Raw genomic sequence first — 22957 nt, forward strand, 5'->3', positions numbered from 1 at the left:
AATATATCGTTATGGAGACAATTCATTATTTGCTTTCCCCTTTGGCATTAGAATCAAGGTCACAATATTAAATTGACATTAAGGTTTCTTTAAAGTTTTTTTTTAATGGCCACTTTTTTCTATATGACTAAATTAATTGTCTTCACACTTTGCATGGATCATTATGAATCTGAGAAAATTCATTCTGTAATATGCATGCTTGGCACTTTGACCTTGGGTTATGAGCAGTTCTAAATATTTATGCTGAGAGTGATGTTAAGGTCTTTTTTATATGCTTATATTTTCCAAGTTTGTGAAAGTTGGCGGGGATGCAATTGAACACATCTGACGGCCGTTAGTGTAACATATTTCGAGATTGACGTCCCCCCTCAATGGCCAGGAAGATTTAATTTAATTTGAGGTTGACAGAATGACTAAATTTATGTGAACACAATTTGTCTTGATATTAATGATTGGTTAGTTTGGAAAGAAAAATTATTTAGAAATCATAGGTATTTATTATAATAAATGATAGCAGGTAAATGAGAGAGCAATATCTGGAATGAAATATTCCATGGTAGATCTCATTTCAGGTTAACCAGATAATGTTTTCATGAGTTTTTTAACATGTGATAAAATGTTGATTACTAAATTGTATATTTTCATGTAAATTTTGAAAGGACAGTGCAGACCACAAAGTTGAAATGGCAAAAATGTTGAAACTACAAAGATTATCATTTTTATGGCATATAAGTGCATTATATACTATTATTGTCATTTGTACATTTAAAATGGTGACTGGTCCCCATATATGGACAAAGAAGGATACAGTGTATCCTGCCCTTGGCATCCTGTGTGCAGCACTGCACTGGTCACTTGAACCTTGGGATCTTGGGAGAAAGGCTTTTTTTTATGTCACAGTTGTAGACACATTTTGTTTGTGCTTATATTTCTATAACCCTTGGATGGATTTTCTTCATATTTTGAATCATTATGAAGCTAATACAGTTCCTTCTTTAGCATGCATTCTCATCCTTTTGATCTTGAATTCATGGTCACTTGTTTTACTTTAATATTTTGTCATTGGTTTGACATGTAGGAAATCCAGGTAAAATGTATATCAATATTTTGTTTTTTGTTTGTGATTGAGGGTTGTCCCTACCTGATTTTTGTCTTTAGATGTTTACTTGAATTTAAGTTCAGGACATAACCTTGTTTATGAGTAAGTGAATTTTTTCCTTAGAAATGATCAGTTCTGCAGAACATTCTGTTGTGTAATAGCTCAGGTGACAGTCTGTATAAATAGAGTATATGGGTAAACAAGTATTCATTCCTGTTTTATATCAGTCTTTGGGAATCTGTGATCAGAGTTTATAGTTATCTTCAGATATACTTTGATAGGAATTATTTGTTTAAATTATTGATTGGATTTGCAAAGTGCTTATTAACGTTTTGGACTAAAACACTACTTTGGGATTATTGAGAACTCATTCAAAAACATTCTGGATTGCATCATTGTGGCACATCAGGACATTCAAGATTATTGGCATTCCTTTTAAATATTCTATACTTTTGGACTTGTGTCAGGACATTTAAGAGTATTTGGGATTTAATTCATAATACTGTAAGTGTCTCTTACATTTTCAGTTTGTGACTTAGAGAATTAAGCTATTTGTTGAATTTGACTAATATTTTTTCTTTCTTCTTTTGATGTTACATTGTTTAAGACCTATAGTCATTACACAAAGCTTTCCTGTTTGAATATGAATAATGCAGATAGAGTGAAACCGGTCTTGAGAGGCTAGACACTCATTCAACCAATAAAATGTTTTCTCCTTAGAGAGGTGATCTTTCAATAAGGTTGTTATATTACATAATGCAGTATATCCTAGTATGAAATATCTTATTTTTTGTCAGATTTTACTCATCACAAGGTTAAGGAAACATCTGCAGAGATATCATTTCATCCATGCCAGGGTCAATTTTTTCTCCAAAGTGTGACTGTACCAGACATTTCATGCAAAACATAATTACTCTTCTCATAGAAACCTGATTCGTGCTTTAAAAAAGGCACTTCATGTATTGCATATTTTCAGAGTTCTTGAACTATGAGGATGGGAAGTTTTCCAAGAGCAGGGGCGCAGGTGTGTTTGGTGATCAGGCTAAAGACACAGGAATACCTGCTGATATCTACAGGTTCTACCTGTTGTATATCAGGCCAGAAACACAGGTAAGATTTATTACTATAATTGAATGATTGCTTAAAACAAGACAATTTCATTTGCTCAATGTCGTATTATTTATGTACAGTGAGAGTATTTATTCACCTACTGCAAAGTAAGGGAGCATATTGCTTTGCAGTTATTTGTTGTACATTTGCACATCTGTACTTCCATCCCAATTTTAGTTTAGAACAAAAACTATTGAATTCGGAGCCATTCAAGTTTTCACAGATACAAGATTTCAAATTGTTTAATTATTTTTTGTTTTACTTTTTGCAAATTGTCTTTTTACACAAAACCTTGTTAACATGATTGAGTCAAAACCACTTGAGGTATACAAAGTAAACTTTGCATTTTTATGCATATGTAGATAACCTATTCAGATTTTCATGTCAGTATAACAATTTTTAACACTTTTTCCTTTTTGAAAAACAAAATATTTCACTTATACCTTTTGGGTTTACAGGGTGGGCACACATGTTCTGAAAATTTGAATCTGGTAGTTTTGAAAAATGTCATGAAATAACTAAGCAGAAATTTTATGGGTTTTTTTTGGTGAAAATTTCCGAAATATTGGTAGAGAGATGTAAGTCACAGTGTTTTGATTTTATGCATGGTTAATAGGGTAAAATGCACAGTTGTTAAACCATGCTGGATGATAGGTATATAAATGTAACGGTCCAGAACTCTTTACATAATGATTCATGCTTCAAACATGCAACGGTTGACTTGATCTTTTCAAATTAAATTTCAGGATAGCAGCTTTAGTTGGGATGACTTTTTGTTGAAGAACAACACTGAACTTTTAAACAACCTTGGGAACTTTATCAACAGGTAGATAAGAAGAAATATCCCTAATTACCTTTTTCGATTGTTGTACCTGCCATCTTGTGACCAGATAAGAGGACAATGGTGACACATAGAGGGAGGAAAGGAAATGGAAATCCTTAAATATTATAAATTAAGGAATGAGTCAAAAAAATGTTTATTTCCTTTTTTCATAATCTTCATCACTTGAAGACTTTAGGTTATGTAAATTAGTTGTACATGCATTTAATCAATGTTCAAACAAAGCAGATTATCATATTATATTAAATTATGCTATATTGTAAACCTGTGTAAACATATGCTTCGCTTGGCGTTCAGCATTAAGAAGTTAGTATTATGACTGGTTGGCCTGGTATCATGATAATGTGATTGGGTAGGACATCATGCTACATGTCTGTGGCATGATGTCCCAAAGCCAGACATCACTGTAAACTGCCACACTTAAGATTATTTAAAGCTACGTTAAAAATCTAAATCACACACACACGTATCATATTAGTAAAATTAATTTGTAAAATAAGTAAATTAATAGACTTTTGGCTTCATTCTTCAATCCCAAAATGATTGTCACAGTACTGATATATTTAAGTTTACTTGGCTGAACCCACTTTTGCCATAATATCCCCACACTTAAGAGTTCACAGTGAGGATGTTGTAATTCCTTCAATCCGTCCATCCTTATCTCTGTCCATTGCTAAATCTCCTAAGCTGATAGACTGAGAGATTCTATGTATCTTATTCCTGTGGAAACCATCCATAGAAACGGTCCCATTTTGACTCCAACCCCTTGGAGGTGGTCAGAGGTTAAATGTAAGACATTACAATGACATTTCAGATGTTTTCATTTGCAATCATAAGAGAAAGACCTGCACGTGATGCATTTTGTTTTTCGGTCAAAACAGGAATACATGGATGTGATGGATTTTGTTTTTCGGTCAAAACAGGAATACATGCATGTAATGGATTTTGTGTCTGGGTCATAGCAGAAATACATGCATGTGATGGATTTTGTGTCTGGGTCAAAACAAGAAGACATGCATGTGGGATTTTGTGTGTGAGCATAACAGGCAGACAATAATATGATGGATTTTGTGTTTGTCATAGCAGGAAGACCTGCATGTGATGGCTTTAGTGTTTGGGTCAAAACAGGAAGACATGTATGTGATGGATTTTGTGTTTGGATCATAGCGGGAAGAGATGCATGTGGGCTTTTGTGTGGGTCTTAGCAGGAAGACATGCATGCGCAAGATTTTGTGTTTGGGTCAAAACAGGAAGACGTGCATGTGTTGGACCTTGTATTTCAGTCATAACAGGAAGACATGCATGTGATGGATTTTGTGTCATGGAAATAACAGGAAGATTTGCATGTGATGGATTTTGTGTCATGGAAATAACAGGAAGACATGCATGTGACGGATTTTGTGTCATGGAAATAACAGGAAGATTTGCATGTGATGGATTTTGTGTCATGGAAATAACAGGAAGACATGCAAGTGATGGATTTTGTGCCATGGAAATAACAGGAAGATTTGCATGTGATGGATTTTGTGTCATGGAAATAACAGGAAGATTTGCATGTGATGGATTTTGTGTCATGGAAATAACAGGAAGATTTGCATGTGATGGATTTTGTGTCATGGAAATAACAGGAAGATTTGCATGTGATGGATTTTGTGTCATGGAAATAACAGGAAGATTTGCATGTGATGGATTTTGTATTTGGGTCGAAACAGAAGACATGAATGTGGCACATTTTATGTGGTCATAACTGGAAGACATGTGATCGATTTTGTGTTTTTAGTCAAAACAGAAAAACATTCATGTGATGGATTTAGTCTATGGTTCATAGCATAAAGACCTGAATATAATGAATTTTGTATTTGGTTCAAAACAGGAAGACATGTATGTGATGAGATTTTGTATTTCGGTCATAACAGGAAGGGATACATGTGATGGATTTTGTGTTTTGGTCATAACAGGAAGACGTATATGTAATCTTGTGTTTTGGTCAAAAGAGGAAGACATGCATGTGATGGATTCTGTGCGTGGGTCATAACATGAAGACATGCATGTGATTGATTTTGTGTTTGGGTAACAGATGGTAGATACACATGTAATGGATTGTTTGTTTTTGTAAGGAAGACTTGCATGTGATGGATTTAGACTTGCATGGGATGGATGTTTTGTTTTTGTCAAAACTTGAAGACTTCCATGTGATGGATTTTGTGTTTGGGTCATAATAGGAAGATTTACATGTGATAGATTTTGTGTTTTGGTCAAAACAGGAAGGCATACATGGGGTGTATTTTGTGTGTGGGTCAGGTCAGGAAGGCTTAGATGTGTGATTTTGTGTGTGGTTCATGGCAGGAAGACCTGCATGTATTGGATTGTGTGTTTGGGTCATAGCAGGAAGACATACATATTGGAATTTGTACTTGGGTCATAGCAGGAAGACATGCATTTGGGATTTTGTGTCTGGGTCATAGCAGGAAGACTTGAATGTGATGGATTTAATGTGCGGGTCATAGCATGAAGACATTTTGTGTTTGGAAGATATACATCTGATGGATTTTGTGTTTGGATCAAAACAGGAAGACTGTCATGTGATGGATATAGTGTTTTGGTCATAACAGGAAGACTTGCATATGATGAATTTTGTGTTTGGATCATAACAGGAAGACCTGCATATGATGGATTTTGCGTTTTGGCCAAAACAGTAAGACATACATGTGATGGATTTAGTGTGTGGGTCAGTGCAGGCAGTCATTTTGTGTTTGTGTTTTATCAGGAAAACACATATTGAATGGATTTTGTGTTTGAGTCATAGCAGGAAGACATGCATATGATGGATTTAGTGTTTGGGTCATAACATGAAGACGTGAATGTGGGATTTTCTGTTTTGGTCATAACAGGAAGAATTGCATGTGATGGATTTTGTGTTTGTGTCATTGGAGTGGTTTTGTGCTCTTCTTTGGTTTGTCTTGGATTGACGTGTGCAGTAAATAGTGTGAAATAATGATGGCAATCATTGAATTTGCCTTTGTTGAAGGTTTATAAATCTTGATCTTTTTGGTTTTTTTTGTTTATACGTTCATTCATAAAGTCATTTGGATGATACTTTGACGCTAAACAGCCAATATTGTATCCACATGCTGTTATACATGCTTATCATTTTGACTGATTGATGGTTATATATCCCCACTCTTTTTGTCTGATACATTTCATTATTGGTTGAAAATGCTTTATTATGTTTTCTTCAGAGCCCTAAAGTTTGTGGACAGCAACTTTGAAGGCACAATTCAGCCAATGGATCTGACAGCTGAGGAATTCAACCTACTGGCCATGATCAATCGTGAGCTTCACACGTATATCGAGAATATGGAACAGGCAAAGTAAGAACAGATTTGAATTAATTTTCCTGTATAATGCAGGCCTAATTGCAAATGACATATTCCATTACAGTGAACTAGTAGATATGAGTATGTGCTGTTGTCTTTTCATCTGCTTTGAATCACACACTGTAAAATAAGGATAGCAAGCGAATACGAGACAAAGGCATACAGAGGTCTTCCAATATTATTGTAGCAAAAGCAAGCACATATATGTGTGAAAGAAAATGAATACCTGGGAAACAACCTTCATTTTTTGCAGACAACTGCTTTGTTTTTAATGATGAATTGCAACTGTTTATGTATTTACAGTATCTAGTTTTGTTACAGACTTTCTGCTTTACTGTCTCTTCCTTCTTTGCTTAATCATAATGAAATATACTGCAAACACACGATTTGTTCATTAGTTTATATATGTTATATACTGATGAATCAGAAGTAGTGAATGGGGATACCCTGGAGACAATGGGAATTACCATTACAGGACCCCTTGGGACAATCTGGAGACAATGGAAATTTAACATGGGAAAAAATCATGGGACAATCTGTGGATAATGGAAATTTAACATGAGGAAAAATCATGGGACAATCTGGCGACAATGTAAATTTAACATGGGAATAGATTGTGGGTCTGTTGAGCGACAAAATGGAACAGGGTCGGGACCCTATTTTAACAAGGTCCCGACCTGAGTGGTCTATGGAGAGGGAACAGGGGAGAGGGATAGAACAAACACACACACACACACACACACACACACACACACACACATATTAAATAAAAAAGATAGGGAATTGAAAGTCAATCTCTTTTCGAGAGATGCTGGTGGCCCTGAAAAGGGCCTTTGGGTTTATATATGCCCTTAACATGAAGGGCATCTGTGACTTCTTCTTGTCCTTAGGCTTCGTCTCACTGTAGGACCGTAAATCAGGACTCTTTTGAGGCATCCTTGCCTCTCCACGTAAATCCTACGTATCCACAGGTTGCTGGCGGTCCTATGGACAACTGTGCATTCGGATCGGACATACATCGGTATGGCCGTCCTGAACATCATTGTTGACACAAAGGTGGAAGATTCAACGTCAGTCCACATGCTGAGGTGACGAGAACAGGTAAATCAATGCAGTGAACTGCGTTTATTTATAGGTAGAGGAAGGATTGACATGGATTGAGTTCATTGACCAATCCAAACACGCGTTACAAAATTCAGTCAGCTCGCATCCAATCCGAAGAGAACAGTCTGTGACATCACGTGGTCTATATAGATTCGCTACCGCCTGTGTGCAGTCAATCGATGCGAGACAGTGATTCAACATGACAGAAACTCAGAAAACGATCCATTGGGGTGCACCAGCAGTGGAGACTACACAAGGGAACCCCGACTTACTTTCAGAAGAGGTACATTGGGATTTTGTGGATTTTCTTACCTCGTCACCTTCATTACCACACGTGGAGAATTTTAGACAGAGACAGAAAGAAGAATTGGAGAAATTTATACAACGACAAAAGGAAGCGGAACAAGCGTTTCTTTTACAGCAACAACAGCAAGAAGAGGTAAGAAAAAAAAACAACAACAACAAGAAGCAGCAGCAAAGAAACAAGAGGGTGAAAATCAAACGGTCACGGTACTGTTAGACATTTTAGCGGAGTTAAGAAGTCTGAAACAAATGTATCAGACTTCTTTATCACGACCGAAGAGAATACGACCTTCCCGAGCTAAACACGCCAACCCTGTGACTAAGCCTACCGTACCACCCTTAGTGATTTCAACCCAATCATCATCATCAGAAGTAGGCCTCGGCCGTGGCAAAGGCTTAAGGCAGTTAAAGTTGATTGCTTAAACTCACCCCTACACCAAAAACCAAAGGCCCTTTTCAGGTCCACCCACTTCTCTCGAAAAGAGATAGATTTTCAATTGCAAATAACTCGAAAAAAACAACAAAAAACCCCCATTTTACCCCTATAGGACGTGTATATGAGTGCGTGAGTGTAGCTTCTTATTTAAAATCAAAACTCAAAGACACTTACCTTATATAATTAATATATTCTTTTACCAATAGTTACAATCCAATTCACAATTCACAACAGAGCACTTTAAAAAGTACATTCACTTCTTCTGTCTCACTGTTTAGTCTCTCTGTTTTTTAAATTTCTTCACCGTCACAGTCTTTTCCTCCTCTTCCTCCTCACTTTCTTCCCTTCTTCTTTTCTTCTCCTGTTTCTTTTTCTTCACCTGTCTGCTATCTTCCTCCTCTTCTTGCTCTGAAGAATCCCTCTCTTCTTCTGACTCCTCTTGTTTCTTTTTTGGGCAATCTGGAGACCAATGTCCTTTTTCTTGACAATAATAACAGGTATCTTGACTTTTGTCTCTTTTAACCCCTGTTGTTTCTTTTTTGACTGTCTAGACACTGAAGACCAATGCCCTTTCTTCTGACAGATATAGCAAGTATCTTCACTTTTATCTCAAAAGGAAGGAGAGTAGTCCGTCGGCTAGTCTGAAGAAAATTTTCGGATGACCCCTCGCAAAGCTCTGATGAAACGTTCGATCTGTCTAGTCTCTTCCATCTTTGTGCTCGGTTTGAGAGTGAAATGAATAGTGAAAGGACAAGACACACACCCTTTTATATACGCTGGTTTGCTAGGACTATAAATTAGTCCATGGTGTTTAAACTTGAGTCATTTGACGTTTTGCTATCAAGATCAAACGATCCAGTTCATCTGAGAAGAAAGAAGAAGAAAGTAAGAGGCAGAAACGTGACCTATCGCCTCGTACCAGAGCTGAAGTCTTGGCACAAATTCATGCCAGTGATTTTGAAGAGGACATGAGTGAACCAGAATCCAAACCCTCTAAACAAAGTTCACCACCCTTAGTTAACCCTGAAAAGTACTATTCCATTCGAGAGACAGAAAAGCGTCCCTCTAGAAAATTTAGAACCACTGCTTACAAATACACGGTGAAGTTTAAAGATTTCAAGGCTGAAGTACAGTTAGAGAAAGCAGAAGGGTTCATCACCGGGGTGTGGGATTCTTTGCTCACCACACTCAAGCGACAATGTCAACCCAAAGAAGACGATCGCTTGAGACTCTCCATACAACACGACGGTTTGAAATCCCGTTTGGATCGAGTTTAGCACCCCAGCAGAATTGACCGCTTCCAAAGTCATGGACAAAATTCAACACGTACAACAATCCAATGACCAGTTTGACATCACCGATGGAAAAGCCACACTGGACATGACCCACGTCTCTCCTCCTCAAGGGACTGGACGCAAAAAGATGTTATTGGTGGACGAGCTTCGCAGCACCAAAACAAGCCTCGTCCGAATTCACAACCCTCAAGACCAGATGTGTTTAGCCAGGGCTATAGTGGTGGGACGAACCTATGCCAACAAAAACGACACGGTAGAATGGAAAAGAGCCTGGAAAACTATTCAAAAATCGGACCGAGCCAAACAACGAAGTGAAGTAGAACTCCTGTTGCAACAAGCCGACTTGCCCAAAGACAATCCCTGTGGCATTCCTGAAATGCAAAAATGGCAAGATGCCCTAGCTCCACGATACACTTTGAAAGTGTACCCTCAAGAAGTGCGCGGACCTCTGTTGTTTCGAGGAAAGGACTTTAAGGACGGAAAATACATTCATGTCTATTATCACGATGACCATTTCGATACCATTACCAGTATCACTGCATTCCTGGGATACGGTTATTACTGTGAGAAATGTGACTATGGTTATAACAATCGAGAGCAACACAAGCATTGCGGATCGAAATGCTTAGGATGTTTGGCCTCTCCACCCTGTCTAAGCGAAGGACCAGTGCATTGTCCAGCTTGTCTGCGCACGTTTGTCAGCCCTGCCTGTTACCAGCAACATCTCAAGACGCAAGGTTCACAGCAGAAATGCGCTTGTCAACTGCTGAGATTGTGCCCTACGTGTGGACAAGGCATACGTATCAACAGTGCCAAGGCACACGTATGTACAGGAAAGAAAAAATGTCACATTTGTCACCACATCGTGGACTTGGAACACCAATGCTACATGCAAAAATACCAACCCCCACCAGAGAAAGAGGACGGGCACAAGAAGAAAGGCAATTTCATCTTTTTTGATTTCGAATGTATCCAAGAGACCGGTATTCACATTCCTAATTTCTGCGTGGCTCATCGAGCGTGCGAGAAGTGCATTCAGGAACCTATCTTCAGTCATTGCCCTCACTGCAGCAAGATTCCCGGAGGGCGTGAAAAAATCTTTCGGGGACCGAACACGTTAGCCGATTTTGCACAATGGGTCTTAGACCCCATCGACAAGACGTGGAGCCAAGAGGACATCGAACGTTACGGAGATTGTCATCGTCATGCCACGGTGATGGCTCACAATTTCTCCGGATACGATGGACAGTTTCTTTTGAGATACTATACGGAACAAGGCACCGAGCGTCCTAAAGTGACTTTGAACGGAGCCAAAATCATTTTCATGCAAGTGGGACAAGTATAGTTTAAAGATTCGATGAGTTACTTGGCCATGCCTTTGAGCCGAATGCCTAAAACGTTTGGAATGACAGAAATGGCTAAAGGGTACTTTCCACACTTTTTCAATACGGAAGCCAATCAACACGGCGTTCTACCCCATTTACCTGAGGCTCACTATTACGACCCTGACAACATGCGTACCGAACAATGAGAAGCTTTCTACGCTTGGTACCAGGCTCACGCCTCGGACCCTTTCGACTTTCAGGAAGAAATGTTAAAGTATTGTCGTTCCGACATGGACATTTTACGACGTTGCTGTGGAAAATTTCGAGAACTGTTCATGGAACACGGAGGGGTCGATCCTTTGAAAGAAGCTTGCACCATTGCCAAAGCGTGTTCCTTAGTGTACCGGCAACGATTCATGCCTGAAAACATTGTGGCTGTCATCAGTCCTCAAACGACCAACTATGTCAAACGTCAATACTCGGTCAAAGCCCTACGCTGGTTACATTACTTGTGCGACAAGGAAGACAAATGGATTCAGCATGCCCGCAACGGAGGAGGCGAAAAGACCATCGGAACGCATTCGGTCGATGGCTGAGACTTAGAAAACCCCAAGATCATGTACGAGTTTAACGGTTGCTTATTTCATGGATGTCCCGTCTGTTACCCTGACCATGGCACAAAAAATCAGATTTTACAACGAACCATGGAAGACTTGTACCAGGACACTTATCAGCGACGCCTAAAGTTAGAACAGGAAGGATACCAAGTGGTGGAAATGTGGGAACACGAGTACGATCACCGTTTGAAAACCGATCTCGAATTTAAACGCGTCGTGGAAAGTTACCAGTTCATGGACCCGCTGAACCCGAGGGATAGTTTGTACGGAGCAAGGACCAATGCCACCTGTTTGCTGTACCAAGCCGACGAAGAGAAAGGAGAAGAAATCAAATACTTGGACGTATGTTCGCTGTATCCCTACGTGTGCAAATATTGTCGCTTTCCTGCAGGGTACCCACAATTGTTCACGGAACACATCGACCTGAAAAACATTCTACAATACGAAGGCTTGATCAAGTGCAAAGTTTTGCCTCCCACGGAATTGTACCATCCCGTGTTACCTTACCATCGTCAAGGCAAACTGATGTTTCCTTTGTGCCGTACTTGTGCCGAAACATGCAACCAAGATCAACCTTGCCAGCACACCCAGGAAGAACGTGCCTTGACGGGGACGTGGGTTAGCGTAGAATTGTTCAAAGCTCTGGACATGGGATATCAACTGTTAGAAGTGTACGAAATTTGTCACTTTCCCAAGACACAACAATACCACAAGGGTGACCCCACGCAGAAAGGCATTTTCGCAAACTACGTGGATGCCTTTTTGAAAGTGAAACAAGAAGCCAGTGGCTATCCTTCCTGGTGTCACACTCCCGAAGACCAAAAGACATTCAAAGAGAAATACTGGGCACAAGAAGGCATTACTTTAGATCACATCGAGAAAAACGAAGGCAGGCGATCGTTCGCCAATGTGATGTTAAATTGCTTGTGGGGTAAAATGGCACAACGTCCGTGTTTACCCAAGACGGAGTATTTAACAGAACCTTCCCGCTACTTTCAGATGATTCACGACAAAACCAAATTCATGAAACACGTGGACGTCGTTCGTGAGGATTTGATCTTAGTCAATTACGAAGAAGATCTGGACTTTGTACAAGACGACCCTTTTGGAAATGTCATCATTGCGGTTTACGTGACAGCTCATGCTCGCTTAAAATTATACGAAGCATTAGAACTGTTAGGGGAACGCGTCCTGTACTTTGACACGGACAGTTGCATTTACATCCATCACCCGAGTCAACAGCACCCTGACATCGACGGAGACCGTTTAGGAGCCTGGACAGACGAGCATCCCGACGACAAGATTCTAAGTTTCGTCAGTGGCGGTCCCAAAAATTACGGCTACGAATACCGGGACCCACAAGGAGAAGTGCACACGAAGTGTAAAGTGAAAGGATTGACTCTAAATTATCGTACCAGTCGAGTGGTCAACTTTGGGGTATTGAAAGAAGCCTTGCAATCTGGAGAGGATGGAAACTTTAAAGTGACCACTCACCAACGGAACAAGATTGTACGTTTACCCACTCACCACATCGTCAGTCGACCCTTGGAAAAAGTCTATCAGATCGTGTACCAGAAGCGAGTGCGACTTCCCAATCATTTCACCTTACCGTATGGACACGTCGGTATTGGTCTGTATATAAAAAGGAACCCTAGGCAAGATCGATAGTTCATTGTGACTACCAAGACCAAAGTGAACAAGATGAATACTTTCAGAGAAACTCAAAACGAGTTTAGAAAGGCACAATTCAAGTTTGGGGCTTCTGAATTGGAATGCGATTGTGAGCCTTGCGACTTTTCAACTTGTGTTAGTGACAGTACCAGAAGAACCCGTCACCCAGGACAGGACTGTCGTGGACATCCCTCAAAGACCCTTTCGGGAGGACACTTGTGTGACCTTACCCCCTATAGAACTGGTCAGAACATTACACAAAACATGTTGTACAGACACTTGTGTTTATTCCACGTTGATGGTTATCATGTGCCTTTTATCGTTGTACTTAAGCCTTAGGCTTTTATGTATTTTTGTCTTTCGTATTCATGTTTAAAACATTCAATAAACGTGTCCTGAAAAAAGTATATAAACTCTCGTCTTGTTTGTTTTCGTGTCACAAGTGACATTCCTAACACTATGGCTACCTCTGCTGTCTCTGCTCCCTCTTCCTCCACTGTCAAAGTCATCGACGAACACTTAGATCGTGCCAGTTGGGAGGCTTTGTATCTTCGCCATCCCTTTAACATGCTCATTGCTGGACCTAGCGGTTCAGGCAAAACCGAATTCGTCAAACGCTTGATCGAACATAAACATCATTTGATCTATCGTCCACCTCAACGCATCGTGTGGTGTTACAAAGAGTGGCAATCGGCGTACAGCCTCTTGCGAGAAAGTCAAGGCGATTCCATCGTGTTTGTGGAAGGCATTCCTAAAGAAGACGACGGCATCGTCTCTGACTCCCGTCAAACCCATTTGGTCTTTTTCGACATGTTAGGAGAAGACGAAGAAGAAATTAAACTGTGGTTCACGCGCAAAGGGCATCATCGTAATGCCAGTGTCTTTTACATCACTCAAAATTTGTTTCAACAAAGTAAAGTCCATCGCACCATCAGTCTCAATGCGCATTACGTGGTCTTGTTTAAAGGCTGACTCAGGCGTACGACGATGGCATTCAAACTCCACACGCCTATTTACTCGTCGATTTGAAACCTACGACCCCCGATGATTTGCGATTTCGTACCCACTTGTTTCACCACTGGTGCCAAGACAGAGGGCCTGTCCTGTACACGTCTCCGTCCTCGACTTAACTTCATTCCACAAAAAAAAATCTATAAAAACCTCAGACACATTTCGTCTGTCTCACACAACGTCAACATGACGTCCCTTCAGTCGCATCTTCCCGTCAAATTGATTCGTGCCTTGTATGGCATCAGTCGAGAAAAAAATCCACAAACACGAGCTTGTGTCTTAGAAGGTAGTCTCAGAGAAGTCTTGCGATGGTTCACGGTGACAGCACGTCAATTACTCCAAGGGATCATTTAGATTCCTCATCAAACCAAACGCTTTTTCGATCGAAACAAAGTCGCTTTGACCCAACTGGCCGATCCCCGCATCGACACTCAAACCAAAAAACAAATCATTCTGAAACCTGGAGGGAGCGGTACTCTAGGAGGGGTCATCATTCGCTCTCTCTTAAGATGGGATCCTAATGCCCCCAAAGTTCTCTCCAAGAAAAAAGTCAAACGAAGCTCCAAGAAGAAGAAAAAGACCAGGTCCCCAAGGAGAACTTCTCCAATGGCGGGACCCTCCTCTGACCAGACACCACCCCGGATAAAGAAAAGAAGACCCCAGAAAAAGAAACAGAGAAAAAGTCCCCAGAAAAAGAAAAGTCCACAGAAGAAAACTAGTCGCAAGAGAGGCACTTCGGCCAGGACGCAACCTTGCACTCGCAAACCACGACCTGCCACGGCGGTGACTGCGTCTCCGGCAGCCTCAAGTTCATCCACTTCTCCGTTGATGACACCAAGAACTGAAGAGTACTTGGAGACGTTGATCACACCAAGAACATCTCCGTTGATGACCCCAAGAACGTCCCCGGTAGCAGGACCCTCCAATTTAGTGGCAGTGGCTGCTGCTCACAAAGTACCTTCTCCCAAAATCAAAGTTCAAGAAAGATCGGGCATGTTACAAAGTTTATTGGATTTGTCCAAGCAAGAACTGGCTCGATTTAGTCCGTTACGTACCCCTGCACGACGTGTCATGCCTGTCCTGAAGTTGATACGACGTAAAGACAATCAGTGGCGACGCGTTCCAGTATAAAAAAGGTCTGTGACCAAGTAGGGTATCAGTGTTTTGGTGCTCCTGAAGATGTCACCCTCCAGAAAACATCCCTCTTCTAAACAACCCCAAGGAAAGAAAAGGAAAGGACTGCCACCACGTTTAGTCAAACATGGGGACATGTTATCTGTCCTGTCCAAAGCTTCTCCACCCCTACAAAAAAAACTCATTCAATCAACTTCCAAAGAGGTCATCGATACCGTTTGCTAATGTTGTTTGAACGTCTTGAAAGGCACGATCCCTTTGTCCAAACACCAAAAACAATGCTTAGGCAAACATCGTCACGTTCTTCGCCAAATGGTTCAAAAGAAAATTCCCTTTCGTCAAAAGAAGAAGATGTTGGTCCAACGTGGAGGAATTTTACCCCTCTTGTTAGGCCCATTGTTGAAAGGAGTCTTGGGAACCATGTTGGGAGGACTGGTGGGAGCATGATAAAAAGGCCTTCGGAAGTCCCAAGATCTCAGAATCGACCCTTGACAACCCCATGGAAGGACGAAAACTAGCTTTAGTGCCTTACAAACGATGGATGGAATACCATCGTTGGCAAGAACAACGCACCCCGCATTTACCTCCCAATCCCCATTTGAGCGAGATGTCCCAGTTACAACACGAATTGCAGTCCTTGATGGATCGCCAAGATTTGTCCGAAACAGAAAAATCGGAAAAGTACGGTCAACTCTTGCAACGACTACAACTCTTTCACCAGAAAGCTTTAGACGAAACAGCTCTACCCACTCTGAAAGATTTTAAGACCTTGATGAAAAGTCCAGCACCATCACCATTACCACCACCACTACCAGTGGCCAAGACAGAAAAAGAAGAAGAAGAAGGGTTTCAAACTCCACCAGAAAAAGTACGCAAGTTAACAACACCACCTACCTCCAGAATTGGATGGATTAAAAAGATGATGACCACGCCTTGTTCATCACAAGAGAAAAAGAAAGTGAAGACAGAAGTGAAGTCGGATTCGGCCAATGTGGATATGTGAGAAAGCTTGCCAGTAGCTTCTCGAGGGTCGGTGGTTCTTTCCGGGGATTTCCCGGTTTCTTCCTCCACCATAAATACTGGCCGCCATGTATAGCCTATCGCGTGCTGAAAAATGGCATTAAACCCTACAACAACAACAACAACAACAGAAGTGAAGACAGAAGTGAAACAAGAACCGATATCCCCTGTTCCGACATCCTCCTCTGCGACACCTATTGCTGGTCGCACACGCAAAGCATTGCAATCCAAAAAAGTACCCCAAGAGAAAAAGAGTAGCATCTTTCAAGAGTGGGTGCCTTATTAACACACAAACACAAAATGGAAAAAGTGTTAGCCAGCTTTTACTACGATCCCTCCCATCCTTCAGGTTATGCAGGAGTTCAAAAATTGTATTGTGCTGCGAAAATGCGACTGAAAAGTCTCCGTTTACCTCAAGTGCAACGATGGTTACAAGAACAAGCTACCTACACTTTACACAAACCCATTCGACACAAGTTTTCCAGACGTCGCACCCGAGTGGAAGGCATCGATCATCAATGTCAAGCCAATTTAGCCGATGTCTCTCATTTGGCCAGCTACAATCGTGGCTACAAATATTTCTTTTGTGTCATCGACTTCTTTTCCAAATTTGACTGGATCGTACCCTTGACTTCCAAATCGAGCAACGAGTTAGTGCGAGCTCTGCAACGAGTGTTGAAACAAAGCGGTCGTCACCCTCTTCGATGGCAAACGGACAAAGGCACCGCATTTCTGAACCAAGCTTTCCAAAAAGAATTAAAGAAACGTGACATTCATTTTTTTGCCACCGAGAATCCCGAAACCAAAGCCAGCATCGTGGAACGTTTTCAACGCACTTTGAAAGAACGCATGTGGAAATATTTTACGCATCACCACACTCTGAAGTACATCGACATCTTACCGCACCTGGTGCAAGCGTACAACCAATCTTACCATCGAAACATCGGACGTGCTTCGCAAGAAGTGACTCCCGAAAACGAAGTGTTGGTGTTTGAGCGCCTGTTTGGTATGTCCCCGACGAGGGCTGCCCCAAGAAAAGTTGAGTGTTGTCCGTAGGAGATTGGGTACGCATTGGCAAAACCAAACGCACTTTCGAGAAAGGTTACTTACCTAACTGGACGACCGAATTGTTTCGTGTCACTGGACGAGTGCGTGGCCGTCATCCTGCCGTCTATAAATTAGAAGACATGAACGGAGAAGTGTTCAAAGGAGCGTTTTATTTGCCCGAGTTACAACGTGTCACCAAACAAGAAGACGACGTGTACAACATCGAAAGCATTCTCGAACACAGAACCCATAAAGTGGGCAAACGACGTGTCAAAGAAGTCAAAGTACGTTGGAAAGGATATCCACCCAGTTTTGATTCTTGGATCGACGCTTCGCAAGTCATCGACTATAAAAAGAAGTGACCATCATGCCCTTTCACACAGACACAGCTACGTCGACCATTCCTTCACCTAGTTCTTCTCTGCAAGATTTACAGAAACAACCCTTGTGGGTGTGGTGTGGAGAACGTGTGCCTAAAACACAAATCGTCTTTTTCTGCCAAATCTTCGTGGTGTATTGTGTCATCGGGGCAGCCATCGCCAATTTAAGTTTGCAACAAGGAAACAAACAACTGTGGACCATTTTATTGAGCAGTTGCATCAGTTACCTGCTTCAAAATCCCTCCCTGAAATTCTCTTCCAACGGGAACCAGGGGAACCTTGTGTCCAGTGCCAGTGGCAGTCACCACTCCAACAACAACAATAACCCCATTTTGAGCGGAGACACGCCTCTGACGTCCATTAACCCCTCGGACAGCCACATAACTCTGGAATTATGAGTCACCAAAACCAATTTTACTTAACCTTACCCATTGACAGTTCCATGGAGGTGTTTCCCAAGAACACGTTGTGCTGTTACACGGCCAAATTACCTCAGATTATCCCATTAGATCGCGAAGCCCATTGGGAAGTGGCTTTAGTAGAAATCATTCACCCGGCCCAAGTCCAAAAAAAGTCAAAAAAAGTGTCACCATGAATACCACAAAGCAGCTCGTCGCTTCTTGATGAAATTTGACGGGAGTAAAATCGTCTCTATTTTATTTTGTCCTGAATTGTTTGACATGTTGGGCGGAGACATGGACATGAGAAAGGCCATGCTCAAGAAAAACGAATTACCAATCATTTACGACAACGAGTCTTTCAGCAAGTTATTTCGTGCCCCGGTAGAACTGAACCAAAGACTGAATTTGATGTTTGTGTACTCCGATGTGGTGGAGTATAATGTGGTAGGACACACCTCTGTACCGTTACTGCGTGTCATTCCTTTCAAAGTGGATTCTGCCACGGTCACTGACGAGGAAGGTGGAAACACTTCCACGTTCACCGCGAATTTGTACATCCTCACTATTTGCCTGTCAGCAAGTCTTATTTGGACACGGTCAACATTGCTATAACAGGAGATCTGGGACAAAATATTCCATTCACCAAAGGAAAAGTCACGGTGAAACTCCATTTTCGAAAACGGTTCTCTCACGAGTTGTAAGTCATGTATCCAGTGTACCGAGGGGTTGCTCGACAGCGAGGACACGGTTTAGGAGATATGCTGAAATCGGCCTTTCGTTCGGTGGCCCCGGTGTTGAAACCGATGGTGACACGCGGATTGCACGCCTTGAAAGCTGCGGCACTGACACAAGGCAAAGAATTTCTCCAAAATGTCATCATTGACAAACAAAACCCCAAAGAAGCCTTCATGAGGGCAGGCAAAAATGTCTTGCTGCAAACGGGTAAAGACTTTTTGGGCCGACGAGACACACCTATAAATGCCCTGCACGCTACCGAGTCAAGCATTCAGCAAGGACAAGGCAGAAAGAGACGACGAAGAAAATACCCTTTCACAAGACTTCACACGTCTAAAGCTAGAAAAGCAAAGAAAAGAAGAACCGTTCGAGACTTAGACGTTTTCGATTATTGAGAAAGAGAAAAAATGATGCACCGAGAGTCTTGCGCCTGTTCCAAGTCGGAACTGGATCTGTTTGCCATGCCCCCCACCATGATGACCATGCAAGAATCCCAGTGGGTAGAATTTCATCCCGTCTCCTCTTTGACGGATTCCGCTCCCATCGAGTTTGAAATCAAAGGACAACCCGAAGATTACATCGATCTGAATAGCAGTTACCTGTATTTGAAAGTGAAAGTGATCAAAACGGACAACACCAATCCAGGAGGCGATGCTAGAGTAGCTCCTGTCAACAATTTCATGCATTCCTTGTTCAGTGAAGTGGACTTGTACTTGAATAACAAACTGGTCAGCAGCAGCATGGATACTTACCTATATCGTGCCTACCTGGAAAATCTCTTGACGTATGGAAAAGAAGCCAAGAATACTCATCTGGATGCTTGCGTGGTATGGAAACCTGACACGGCAGGTGTAGGCACGTTTAGCGACACAGTCCTGACAGAAGATGACAATCCTCACAATGTTGGGTTTAACGACCGTCGTAAGAAAATTCTACAGGGGCGAATTTTAGAACTGATGGATCGTTTGCATTTGGACATGTGGTTACAAGAAAAGTATTTGCTGAACGGGGTGGATATTCGTCTGAGTCTGAATCGTAGCAGTGCCGCTTTCCATTTGATGGCCCATGCCAATGAATACGAAACTATCATTCAAGAAGCCCGACTTTACGTGCGTCGTGTGGAAGTGTTACCTAAAGTGGGAAACGACGTCAGTCAGACGTTGAGCAGAACGACCGCCAAGTATCCGATACGACGCGTAGAAGTGAAAACGTTCACCATTCCCGCTGGACAGCGATCTATGATCGAAGATCATTTGTTCCAAGGACAGTTACCCAAACGTTTGATTGTTGGTATCTTCAGGAATTCAGCCTTCAACGGAACCCACGATCAAAATCCTTTTGAGTTTCAACATTACAATGTGTCCAAGATCGAAGTCAGTCGCGACGGCAAGACCTTGTGTACCCGACCCTTTGAGCCCAACTTTGGTGTCGCGAAGAATTATTTGAGATCGTACTTGTCCCTGTACGAAGTCACCGGACAGTTAGGAACCAACACCAGTCACGGTATTTCGTACGACGATTATGCAGGAGGCTTCGCTTTGTGTGGTTTTGATTTGACTCCAGACCAAGGCAGCGACGAGGGACATTTCCACCCTATAAAATCGGGTCAGATTCGTGTGGAACTTCAGTTTGCAAATCCACCTCCAGATCACACAGTGAACGTCATCCTGTATGCAGAATTTGACAATACCATAGAAATCAACAGTTTGAGAGAAGTCATTCTAGACTATTAGAAGCCATGGAAGACTGTTATCCCTCTTTGCCTAGTGGAGAAACTTTGAAGATGGAATGTGAGGAGACCGGGGAAGAAGAATCTCAAGACAAGGACGAAGAAGTTATCATCATGAAGTCAAGATGGCCAGAACAAGAAGCCCATTTAGTCTCCTGTTTTGCCAAACACTTGGTCGAAAAAATGACGGAATTGATCAAGAAAGATTGCTATGGATGTCAAAACGATCATCCCAGTCAAATTCAACACGATAAATACCTAATGCTGAGTCAAGAAGAAAAATTGAACGAGTATCTGGACGAATCTTGGAGTCTCATTTCGGACGAAGTCGTGTTGCATCAGTGGCATAAAGACTTGCGTGAACATTCTTGTCCACCATTAACCACTCAAGAGATCCATCGTATCGAAGCTCTCCTGAATCAGAGTGGGGAGACGACGCGAACAAACGGTTATTTGTCAGACATTTTCAAGCAAAAAGTCAGGATCGAATTGATCACTTATTATTACCTGTGAAGAAGAAGAAGAAAAAAACCACACAAAACATGGATACCTGGGAACTTTATTACCTTTTGAACCACAGTTCGTACACGGCTTCTTGGAATCCTGTCGTCTGTGCTAAAGATGAACTCCCTCATCGCAAACCTCAAGACCATCTAGCTTATGTCATCAACACGGACGACAGTCATCTCCCAGGAACCCACTGGGTAGCCGTCTACTTTCCTCAAGAAGGATGTGTGGAATATTTTGATTCGTATGGATTGCCTCCTTTGGAAGACGATATCATTGACTTTATGAGAAGAAATGCTCAGACTACCCGATTCAATAATGTGAAATTATAAGGCACAGATTCCTTGGTGTGCGGACAATACTGTGTGTATTTTCTGCATCATCGCAGCCTGGGCTATTCCTTAGAACATTTAGTGACTCATTTTGATCCTCGTTCTTCTTCTAGAAACGATGTGAAAGTAGATCGATGGTTTTGTGACCATTATGCTTATCTTTTGTCTCAAGCTAGGAAACGTAGTGTCCATCAATGGCCTAATGACTTCCAACAGTGGAAATCACAATTTCATTCACAACGTTGTCAGCCCTGTCCAAAATAATGTGTAAATTGAAAAAAAAATGATTCTGATTTGAAAAAAATGTTTGATGTTATATTGTTGGATTATTGTTAAAAATGTTAGTTGTTGGTTAGTGTTAAGTGATTTTTGAATAAAAAATGTTGTGTTTTGAAAAAAATGCCTTTGTCTTTTGTTTGGCTACAGAAATGTTGATTCATGCTCTTTGACTTCTCTCTATCTCTCTCATGACACTCATTGATCGTTCCGGCTCGAAAACCGTAGAGGGATGTTTTCCTTCACGTCCGCGCTTTGACTTTAAGAACCGGGGCAGTTTCCAGTCTAACCATCCATTGTCGACTCATCCTCCTACGAAGATGTGCTCCAAACTAGCTAAGCTAAACGAAGCCTACGTGAATTTGCATAGGGTCAGACACAGTCTGATACCGAAGCCTGAAGAGATAGAGAATGTGAGAATGCTAAAAGTCACTGAAGACCTGATAGAAGAGCTCTTCAGAGAAGAAGTGAACAGGGAGAAAGAAGAATGGACAGTGAAGTACAGACTTCAGAGACAGCAGCAGCAGCAGCAGCAACCTGAACCTGAGAGAGGCTTTGTCGATTGTCGTATCGACACCAAAGAGTTCTTCTTCTCTTTCAGAAGAAGCAGACCTATCGCCAGAAAGTCTATCCTCAGAGGACGTCACATTCTTAGAAACTAAAAGATTGCCATAGCAAACAAAAAAAAACAAACAAACAGCCCTTTTCAGTGCTACCCAATACTCTAGAAAAGAAATAACAATCGATTTGCCAGTGTGTGTATGTAGAGTAGTGTGAATATAAACACTGACTCTTTTGTGGTGTGCGTGTATGTGTTTGTGTATATGATTGTGTGTTTGTAAGTGCTCACGTACGTTTGTGTGGATAGTAGATTATGATGATCTTTTTTTGGTGTTTCAGAGTAGATTTGGGGTTTGATTGGATTGCTTTGCGTATCTGGATAGTATATTATTTGTTTAATAAAATTTTTTAGAATAGTGATGGGTAGTATAAAAAAGTAAGTGAGTGTTTCTTTTAGGTCCGCGCGTTTGTTTGGTTATGATCTAGGCAAGATCAATTTTGTTTTAGGGGGATTTTTTCCATCACGTCCGCGCTTTCAGTATAAATTAAAAATCGTTAGGCTGTCTAGCTACCCTTGTTGATTGATCAACACCACCAGAATGTACACCAGACTAGCTAAACTGCTTGAACTTCATGTACACCTGGA

General features: G+C 41.4%; 1 protein-coding gene across 2 annotated transcripts in view; it reads left to right on the top strand.

Annotated features, from left to right (window-relative positions):
- The window catches only part of LOC149791866 (methionine--tRNA ligase, cytoplasmic-like), a 114582-nt gene that overhangs the window by 52776 nt on the left and 38849 nt on the right, over positions 1-22957 (top strand). For both annotated transcript variants that reach the window (XM_089970367.1, XM_089970366.1), the window contains exons 17-19: positions 2076-2209; positions 2956-3035; positions 6290-6421. In XM_089970367.1, coding sequence (XP_089826493.1) covers positions 2076-2209; positions 2956-3035; positions 6290-6421 — 346 coding nt within the window. The remainder of the gene's footprint in view (positions 1-2075; positions 2210-2955; positions 3036-6289; positions 6422-22957) is intronic.

The sequence above is a fragment of the Sinohyriopsis cumingii genome, chromosome 9 (assembly GCF_028554795.1).
Source record: "Sinohyriopsis cumingii isolate HCF-2022 chromosome 9, ASM2855479v2, whole genome shotgun sequence".
Lineage (NCBI taxonomy): Eukaryota > Metazoa > Mollusca > Bivalvia > Unionida > Unionidae > Sinohyriopsis > Sinohyriopsis cumingii.